This window comes from Protobothrops mucrosquamatus, unplaced genomic scaffold (genome assembly GCF_001527695.2).
Source record: "Protobothrops mucrosquamatus isolate PMUCROS unplaced genomic scaffold, P.Mucros_1.0 scaffold69, whole genome shotgun sequence".
NCBI lineage: Eukaryota > Metazoa > Chordata > Lepidosauria > Squamata > Viperidae > Protobothrops > Protobothrops mucrosquamatus.
Window position 1 is genome coordinate 1,259,323 of NW_015386447.1, and position 10,666 is coordinate 1,269,988.

The following is a 10,666-nucleotide window of genomic DNA, read 5'->3' on the forward strand; positions in this document are numbered from 1 at the left end:
TTTTTTTAATTCCACACAGATCATTTTGCAAAAAGACAGAATAGAATTCTGAAGTGTAGTGACTGGGCAAATATTTAAATATTATAGTTGTATTATCCAATACTATGTTAGAATAACAGAATAGAATAACAGAGTTGGAAGGGACCTTGGAGATCTTCTAGTCCAACCCCTTGCTCAGGCAGGAAATCCTATACCATTTCAGACAAGATTGTCCAATCTCTTTTTAAAAACTTCCAGTGTTGGAGCATTCACAACTTCTGGAGGCAGGTTGTTCCACTGATTAATTGTTCTAACTGTCAGGAAATTTCTCCTTAGTTCTAGGTTGCTTGTTTCCTTGATTAGTTTCCATCCGTTGCTTCTTGTCCTGCCTTCAGGGGCTTTGGAGAATAGCTTGACTCCCTCTTAGTTGTGGCAGCCCCTGAGATATTGGAACACTGCTATCATGTCACTCCTAGTCCTTCTTTTCATTAAACTAGACATACTCAATTCCAGCAACCGTTCCTTATATGTTTTAGCCTCCAGTCCCGTGATCATCTTTTTTGCTCTTCTCTGCACTCTTTCTAGAAGGTGCAGAAGGTGAAGGTGAAGAAGGTGAAGGACCAGCCAAACTTTGAGACCTTTGAAAACTTTCTTTTTTGTTTAATATTAAGTTACCACCTTTAAAGCGCTTCATGGCATAGGACCCGGTTACCTCCGAGACCGCCTTCTGCCGCAGATTCCTTCCCACAGACCGGTACGCTCCCACAGAGTGGGTCTCCTCAGGGTGCCGTCGGCCAAGCAGTGCCGGCTGGCGACCCCCAGGGGGAGGGCCTTCTCTGTGGGTGCCCCCACCCTCTGGAACGAACTANCTGACCTAGGGTGGATTTTATACTGGGTTTTTTAGGAATTTGGAAGACACAACTTTAAATTTGGTTTAATTCGGTTTTAAGGGGGGGATTGTATATATGTTTTGGTTTTAAGTATGTTGTGCGCCGCCCTGAGTCCCGCCGGGAGAAGGGCGGCATATAAATTAAATTAAATAAATAAATAAATAAATAAATAAATAAAGTAACTCCTGCTTAAACATTTTAACAGAGCAAAGAAATAGCATTGGGCTAGGGCAGTGATGGCAAACCTTTTAGAGACCGAGTGCCCAAAAACCGCTCTACCCGCCCCCGCCCCTGGCCCACCTTCTCCACCCCCAACCTCCCCGCCCTGCCCACCCGTAGGGCCACCCACCACCTCCATGGCCCACCACAGATCATCAAGGCGGCCAGGACCATGCCCTCCACCCATGCCCCGCAGCATCATCTGCACACAATGGGGTATGAGGGCAAAGTCTTGTCCCTGCTGCCCGGCTGTCATGTCCTTGGCTCCGCTGCTACGTGTGGGACGCACCCAGGGGCACCTCTCCTCCAGGGAGGCTGCTGTTGAGGAGGGGGCCATGGGGGGAGGCGGGGCTGGGGTGACGGCACGCGTGCCCACAGAGAGGGTTCTGAGTGCTGCCTCTGGCACGCGTGCCATAGGTTCACCACCACTGGGCTAAGGCTTACCTACAGTGCCTTTTGGGCATGGCTGCTTAGCCATCTGTCCTTGTCGGGTCTTGAACCACATGATCTCACGAGCTTCCACAGTTTCACAACTCTCTGCACCAACTGCAGGCAGCTGGGAAGAGGCAGGTGGCAGATGTGTTGTCATTTCATTTGGACTATCCAAAGCTGGAGAAAGTGTAGTTGTGCTTCTGTTCCTTCTACCCAAGGCTGATGCAGTGGTTGTGTGTACAGTACTGCTTGTAATAGCTCTGTTTGTTGTGCCTGTGGTAGTCCCACCCAGGCCTATTCCTCCAGCTGTTGATGCTATCAATTCAAAGCAAAAACAAGTTAGTGGCAATTCCTATGTTTTTTGTTCCTCTTCCTAAGCATGAAATGTTCTGCTTGAGTTGAGAATATATGAATAATTCTTTAGGGAATCTAAGGAAATTAAATTACCAGAAAAAATTAAATCCAACTTAATAGAATAGAGAAAAAATAATGTTACAATAATGTTAAGATAAGCACACCTACTTGACATTCGGTAGGAATACAGTTACATTCAAATTATAATTGTACATTTGTGGTAAAACAACTGGGGTAATTCTGGACTATTTTATCATTGCATACAAGTTATTTTTAAAATCTCACAGTCTGCCTCCTGAAATTGTGATGTTCCATCTTTGGAGTTTTCAAGAAAAGACTGAATTGCTGTTTGCTCAGGGTGGCATGAGGACTAGTCTAGATGACCTCCACTGTCCCTTCCAACTCTGTGATTCTATGGTTCTATAATCAATACTTGAAACGTGTGATGAAGCTAAATTATTTTTAGACTACTCTGTTTTTTTCTTTCTGAACCCAAAGGAATGAATTTATCTTGAAACAAAGTTTTCAATATTTATTGAAATTAGTAAGAGAGTGAAGAAGAGCAAACAGATGATCAGCAATGGAATCCAACAGGAAAAAAAGACAAGGGGGTGACGGAACCTAATTTCCTTAATAGCTACTGATTACAAGGAATGTATCTTAATTCCCATTGTTGGGAGAACTGAATGACTGCTCCCTGCTAAATGAGTTAAGCCTGCTACAGGGAGTCCAGGAGAAATATAAAGCAGCTAATTTTCCAAGAAATGGCAGGGAAGATTGAGTTCTGGTGTAAAAATTCAGTAACAGGAAGTGCCTAATGAACTTTTCCTCAAATTGAATATTGCTTCATTAACCTGAAAGTAGTGATTTAATAAACAAAAGTGAAGATAAATAGACAGTACTTTGCAGTCAAAACTTACAAAACCTGAGAGATGGTTGAGTTCCTCCATGAAATAAATGTAAAAATAAATAATGCTTGGGCAAAAGCTCAGAATTAAGGAAGGAAAATAAAACTGTATTAGATCAATAAAGGAGGACAAATAAAGGAAAGAGAAATAAAGGAAGACAAAACTGTCTTTTTTATAAAGGAAGACAAAACTGTATTCGATCAAAAAAAGGGGGTGCCATATCAGAACCAGAAGATGCCAATAAAGAAGAGAATCAACCAAAGAAGCATGCCTAATGGACAACACTGACAACCAAAAACAGATGATGAGAGAAACAGGGAAAAAGAACTATTGAACAGGAGTGTGGGTTGCCAAAGGGCAGGGGGAATGTAGCTGTACCATGCAAGATTAAAAGTTATGGTAACTCACTGTTATTAGGAATAGAAACTAAGGTATGCAAACTAGATTAACTGGCTATTAAAGGGTGCTGTATGCTAAGACAGAAAATTAAAATGATGAGAGAACTATCAAAATGTATCAAGTTATTGACAGTTATGTATTTATTAACTTTATTTATTTATATTTGGTTATCCCTTCTTGTTCTTATCCATCCTCCTAGAATGGTGTGCATGATCCAATGCTTTGTCAAAATGGTAAAAACAGGGTTGCACCACTGCAATGCTACCTCTGCCTCTGTTATGTGTGAATCATGATATTGTACACAAAAATGAAAGAAGAGCCTACATATAGAGGTAGGAGAACTGAGAAAAGGCTAAAAGATACCTTCCACTGACATATTTTTTTGAAAGAAGAGGTTCTTGGTCTTTGGAACTATTGTACCTTCCAACTTCTCTAGAGAATGGATTGTGGGCTTGACTGCACTGGCAAACATTTATTTCACTGAAGCATGGTAAAACTTATCACAACAGCTTTAAATTGAATCTTATGATGGTTGGAGACAAAACTGTCTAATGGAAGGATCTCAGATAAAGACATATGTAAGTAGTCCTCTACTTATGACTACTCATTTAGCATCTGTTTGAAGTTATGATGGTGCTGAACAACCTGTGCCTGAAGTTACAGCTGTTGCAATACCCCTATGGTCACATGATTTGACTTACAACCGCAGGGGCATTCAACTCTCCACATCCACCTTCCACCCCCATCTCTGCCCTTCTGGGTGCCCTTCCTTCTGCAACATAATAACCCTGTTGCCCTCAGGACCACCCCTGCTCCAGATAACCTTTGTGTTTTTCCTCCTGCTGGGTGGCCTGGGATCCAGGCACTGGGTGAGGGGACAGCACTGGGATGCACATGGTGAGGGCGCAGAGAGCTGCTGGCACTTTCTTGAGTGGAAGATGCTATGTGGGTGGAGGAAAAACTGGAGGAAGTGGAGGGGCATGGCCTTCCAAGAGGTGCAGTGCACACTCTGCAGCTGATGTTGCAAACACTCTTTGAAAATGGGCCTGAAGGCTTTAATGAGGGGTGGAGGAAATCCCAACATTGACAGAATCTACCCATTCTTGGCCCAGTCTTCTTTCTGCAAAGCAGGCAAAATTCCAGAGGTGGGCATGCAGAATACTCTAACCAATCACAAGGAAAATGGCATGTGACACTATCCAATCAAGCAGATGTACATGTGAACTTTCTCCAATCTCATTGCTTATTAATCCACATGGGAGTGACCAGTGCATAAGTGTTCAAGTTGGGCAATGCAGAGAAGAAAGCAGTTTGTTTGCCAAATGTAAAATCTCTGCATCAGCCTGCACCCTCTTTTGTGTTTTGTACCTTTCCTTATTCCCTCAGGTAAAAGTTCTGTCTTTTACCAACTACTGTAGCTAAACACCAACTACTGTAGCTAAACTAAAGAAATCCCCAGCAATGCAGCAGAGGCAGCACTAGCCGACAGGGAGGAAGGAGTGGCATAGTTGTAAGCTTTTAAGTCTTGATTGGGATGTGGGGGCACCTGCTGCCTTAGCCGGCAATGCTTGTGACTCAGGGACCCATCTGCCATTACCAATGTCCTGAAGGGCCACTGGCCCCAGATACCCTGCAAGAAGACTTTGTCTGCTTAGCTATCCCAATATCCACAATGATGCCCACGCACTGCCACACGTGCTGAGCCATAATTATTTTCCCCTGGAGGAGGGGGATAAGGTGGGTATGGGGAGTTGAAGTGAAGGCGAGTGTGGCAGCACAGAAGAAGCGTGTGGTAAGAAGAGAAATGGGAAAGGGAAAAAAAGTATGAGGCTGCTTAATGGAAAACTACTCAAACTCCAGTTTGATTTGATGTTCTTCAACAAGAAAATATGTCTTTCACTAGGCAATTGTGAAGAGCAGAATACAGAGGCATGATTGAAGCTTGGGAATAACAGAAGCAGAATCAGCAAATTGAACTAACCCTGGATGAGTTTTAAAATTTAGAGCCAGATGAATTGCTGATATGGTATTGTGGGAACTTGCTGATGGTCTGGCTGAAATTTTATTACTATATCTTTGATGAATCCTAAACAAAAGCTGATGTGTCAGATGGGAGGAATGCAAATATTTTGCTTGTCCTCAAAATTGGGGAAACAGGGACACAGGAAAATACAGTCAGGCGTCTATACACAATCATGATGATCAGCAAAACACATTGAAACCAAGCAATAACCAGAATCCAGTATGCATTTGTTAAGAACAAGTCACATTGGATTAACACTGTCCCTGACAAGGAAACAAATTACGTGTAAGTAGATGTACAACTGGTTCAAAAATGTTATGTAAAGCATATTCAACTCATGAAACTGTATGAGGAATTGATACTTCTCTTAAGAAAGAGTTCCACAAGCGGAGCATTTTCAGAGGGAGCAATGAGTATAATCAGGAGACCTGAAACTAGATCCTAAGTTGAAGGAAGGAAGATTTAAGCAATATTAATTTTGAAAAGTTAAAACTGAGACAATATGTTAGAATACTTCAAAATATCTTAAATATCCAAATAGGAGAAAACTAAGAAAAACATTTACAGGTTTTGTTTAAAAATAATTATAGTTGTTTGATAGTGGTATTAATAAATCAAAGAGGTTATGGGTTTCCTACAGTGGAATGCAATCAATCAGAGACTGGAAGCTATATTTTGTGAGTGTTCTGATTTGGATTATGGCATGCAAATAGAAGATTGTATGAGCTCTTCAAACATATGATTCTTAGGTAAATTTGCAACGTTTCTTCACTATGTTTTACTGCAGGGGTGTCAAATTGCCGGCCTGCGGGCCGGACGCGTCATCCGGAAGCCGCGCCCACCCCATTGCTGGCAATGGCAAAACCATCCCGATATGTCGCGCGACATCACGTGATGTCGCAAGTTTGACATGTCTGTACTGTAAGAAAACTATTCCTTTGTACAATGAAATTTCAGTTATAGAAAGCCAGATTCTGTTAGGGGAAAATATAACAGTCACTTAGTAGCAGAAATAATTACTCTGGTTATTAGCCTTCACTGGAATGCCTTTAAGTAGAGGCTATTGTGAATGTTTAAATTGTATTCCTGCATGGAATGGGAAACTGGATTTTTCCTTTATTGCTTTCTTGTCTGGGCTTGAAGGAATGATGGTACTAAAGGAAAAAGCAATTTCTTCATGTCCTCTTCCAATGCTGGACACTCAGTTTCCTTTCTTTTTTTAAATAAAACATTATGCAGCACAGAAAAATGTGGGCATTCCACAAATATTATTGCCAGAAATTTCTAATCGTGTGTGTGTGTGTGTGTGTGTGTGTGTGTGTGTGTGTGTGTGTGCCTTCAAATCAGTTTTTGATTTCTGGCAAATACCTGGACATGTCCCTGCAGTCATCTTGCTGTTGCCTATCTCCCAGGCTGAGGGAATGTGAGTCACTCCAAGGTTACCCAGCTGGCTTTGTGCCTAATGCAGGACTAGAACTCACAGTTTCACAGTTTCTAGCCTTAATCATCGCTGGCTCTCTTTTCTAATCATGAGCCTATATGCATGCTTGTGACCCTCACTAAAAGGGCAGGTTGCAGATTAAAAAGAGCCTACTAGCTTGCCCACACCCAGGCAGGCAAATGAATAGCCCTCTGGGAAAATAGTTAGTTGTGACATGGAGTTAAATTAATTACTGAATAGTGCTGCCTCCAATAGTCACACTTGCTGTTTCTTTTAGCAGAAATTACTGCTCCCCAAAAGCACTCTGCTCTTGTTTTGCTCATCCCGAAATCTTCTACAAGGAGGAGACATGGGGTTTTCTTACCATATAAGGAAAGGATAAAAGTCACTGTAGTATAGAGAAAAGCATATCTCCCTATGGATAGTCTTTCACTGAGACATTCCCAGAGACAGAAAGCAAAGAGAAAGTAGTCACCAAAGTTACAAAAGAGAAGCATAAAAATGGGATAGAGGAACAGGAAAAGAAGTGACCAAATTCAGGCCCAAGTGAAACATTTTGTGAGAAGGGAATGGCAGACTGAGCTGTGAACTGGACATTTTTATATTATGCAGATGATGTACAGTTCTTGTTATCCTTCCTTCCTTCCTCCCTCCCTCCCAATGTCAAAATATTTTTGTCTGGAGAACAACTTCCCCTCTCTGTTTCCTTTTCCTTTTACATATTTTTATCAACTGATTGAGTGACATAAGACTTTATTGTTATATAGCCACCGGCAATAAGAAAAGAAGGATATCATTTTAACATGTCACTCTATGAAATTAGTTTATACTCAGAGCAGGCAATCTGATGTCTTCTAGATGGTCTAAATCTCCCAGAATGTCATGTCATTGGCCATATTTCTTGGAGTAATAAAAGTTGAAGTACAAAACATTTAGTACAAAACTTTTTTATATGACCTTGGTATAAAATAATAATTAAGATAGCACACAATATTAAACAGCATGAAAGGATCAAGAACATTGATCTGTAGATTTGGATTATTCTTCATCCTTAAACTATCAAAGATATAGTCCAAGAATGTTTGCTAAAGGCAAACGTATGTTAAAGTGTAGTGTAGTCTAGCCACAGTCATGCTTAAACACACTGAACCAGAAAGTTTTATCTCCTCTATTTGTTATTATCTTATGCTTTTAAACCTGTTATAATTAGTCTAATTTTTACTTAATGTATCTTAAGCGATAGAGGAATTCATTATTGAGAAAATAATATATAAATATGATATAAATTGCCTTTGATGGTTCTCTTAATTCCATTGGGGAGTGTTTTAAATATTTTCAGGAAAAAAAATAAAATTAAATAAATTTCTTTTCAAGAATAATTAGCTTTTAAAGTAACTTTACAGTATCTAAAATGGTTTACCTATCATTTTGACAAGTCAAATAAAAATGGTAAATTAGAAAGGCAAGAGAAAATTTTTCTGTACTATTGCCCTTTTTTTAAAAAAAAATTCTGAAATGGACAAACACTTTGATGGTAAAGCTTTGATCCGGAGTAACCAAGAGCTTCAATGTAAGACACCGAAGAAGGAGCTATACTTTTTAAAGAAGCTCTTTAGGTTATAGTCTTATAAGAATACTGGAAAGGTGAGACTGAAAAAGAGTAAATGCATATACAAAAGGGGTAGGGCTTGCATCCCAAGGGGTATGGGTATGGGTAGGGCTTTCAATCTGCCTTTCACATCTGCTGTGGTGAATCCTTAAGAAGAATGCAGAAATGAACCCGATTCTTAAAAGGAAGACAGAAGCTCCATTGGCCCAAGTGAAATACCTCTGACTGTAAGGATATGCGATAGATACTATTGGATTTTTTTCTTGAAGGCACTAAAAGAATTAAATAGTAATAGAACCCATAAGAATAGTTCCATAAGAGTGTAATACCAATGGGCTGTAAGAGGTTTTTTTTTAGCTTTGGGGAACTGTCATCTAAATGCAGAAAAAGATAGGAAGGAGATTTGATCTGGTCCATGAAGAAATTACTGAGTGATGTAGTGATAATACACATTTATTCTGAAATATAAAGTTTATTTGTTTTTAATATTTGTCTTACGTAGTCTCCATTGATCCAAGACCTCCGAAACAGAGATGAGCATCGCCCCCTATCAAATCCTCATAAAGGTGGTTGTCTGCCTGCCTCTGAACCAAGCTTGTGTTTATCTTTTCTTCTAATGTAGCTTCTACTAAGACAATATAGTTTTTCATTGCCCAAACTCAACCTGATGCTTAAATACATTCCCAACATAAAGTTAGGAATGTAGCTAGGAATGTATGTGTTTTAAAGGACAAATCCCAATTAATTTCATTCTCATTTTAAACATTCAAGAATCTTTGGTATTAATTTCTTTCTTTGAAGCTCCACTATAAATGGTTGCCCAGTCAATAATGAAAGAAAACCCTCAGCTGTTCTGGAAATTTGTTCCACAAACTGTTCTTATGGTTAAGAAGACCTTCCCCACTTCCTCTCCTGTCCAATTTTCAATAAGAAACTTTATTTCTGAAATTTTTCATCTCTTTCATTCCTTAAAATCAAAAATAATTTTTGGCTACTTTCTGTGTGACATATTTGAGTTTTTACAATCATATCTGCCCCTCAGTTCTATTTTCAGTAATAAACATTCCAAGTAGCTTAAATCTCTCAATGGAATATTTATTTTTCAATCCCTGATTGTTCTCATTGCCCTTCTTGAACCTGTTTCAACTTCTCTGAATCCTTCTCACTGAGTACTTTGACCACCATAGAAGGAAAATGCACCATTTTTTCATGATTTGAAAACTATATTTCTGTTAATTCCAATCCATATTGTATTTGATCAGTTTGTAGCCATCAATATGCTACTGATTCATATTTGATTTGTAACAGCTACTATTTCAAATTCTTTCTCACAAGAAAAAGACCCAAGCCAAATTTACGTCATCTCTTGTTAAATTTCATCCTGTTATTTCTCAGGCAATTTCTCTAACACATCAAGATGGATTTTTTTTTTAAGTTTGGTGAGTAGCTATGTCACCCAATTTTAGACAATCTACAGAGCTGGTAAATATTCACACCATCTTTTCATCCATCTCATTAATAAAAATTGTTGAAGAATACAGGACAAATATTGAATCTTTTGACCTTCTATACAATACTTTCCCCAAATTGGTAAAAGTTCTGAGTTGACTTTCAAGCCTCCTATGTATTGACTTATGTCATTTAGCCTACATTTAATTAGAATGTTCACTGTATCAACCACTTTGTTACAAAGAAGATATATTTATATCCTATGTGCCTTCCCAGAATCTCCAAAGAAGATATCTGATAAAAATAAGAAATAAGATTTATTTGGCAATTTTTGTTCTCTAGAATTACATATTTACTTTTAGTAATTATCATATTATTTTAAAAGTGCTGTTTGGATCTAGAATTTTCCTGAGTAATAATGACAGTTTGAGTGGTCTTTAATTATCTGGATTCTCTCCCCACTTTTTTTATTTTGGAAGATATGACATTTATCTATTCTATCAGATTAATACATAAAGGTTTATCCAGATCAGTAGCAAATTACAGAAGATAAACATTCAGCCAAACCATCTGCCAGAGCATCCCTTTAAAGCTGAAGACAGTAGAGTTAATTTCCACTGTTAAAATATTTGATATAAATGCATAGTAGCACTATATATTGCTACTGAAATAAAAGATAAAAATTTGAATTCTTAAACTGGAAAGTAATTGAAAATATGGATACTTCTGTTCACCCACTAGACTACCGCCTAAATTTTATTTATTTTTATTTATTTTATTTTACAAAATTTATATGCCGCCCTTCTCCCCATGGGACTCAGGGCGGCTCACAGCATGTTAAAACAATATACAAAATTACCCCTTCTAAAAACCAATTAAAATCCAAATATTAGTGGCTGTGACTATTTAAAATCATTAAAAATTATCCCTATTTAAAATTCACCCTAGGTCAGGCCCGCTTGT

The 10,666-nt window shown here is 38.8% G+C and overlaps 1 protein-coding gene across 3 annotated transcripts in view; it reads right to left on the reverse strand.

Moving 5' to 3' along the window:
- Positions 1 to 10,666, reverse strand: part of ADGRL3 (adhesion G protein-coupled receptor L3) — a 410,528-nt gene that overhangs the window by 259,777 nt on the left and 140,085 nt on the right. For all 3 annotated transcript variants that reach the window (XM_029283374.1, XM_015812132.1, XM_029283375.1), the window contains 2 exons: positions 3,727 to 3,729; positions 1,533 to 1,835 (listed from right to left, as the gene is read on the reverse strand). In XM_029283374.1, coding sequence (XP_029139207.1) covers positions 1,533 to 1,835; positions 3,727 to 3,729 — 306 coding nt within the window. The remainder of the gene's footprint in view (positions 1 to 1,532; positions 1,836 to 3,726; positions 3,730 to 10,666) is intronic.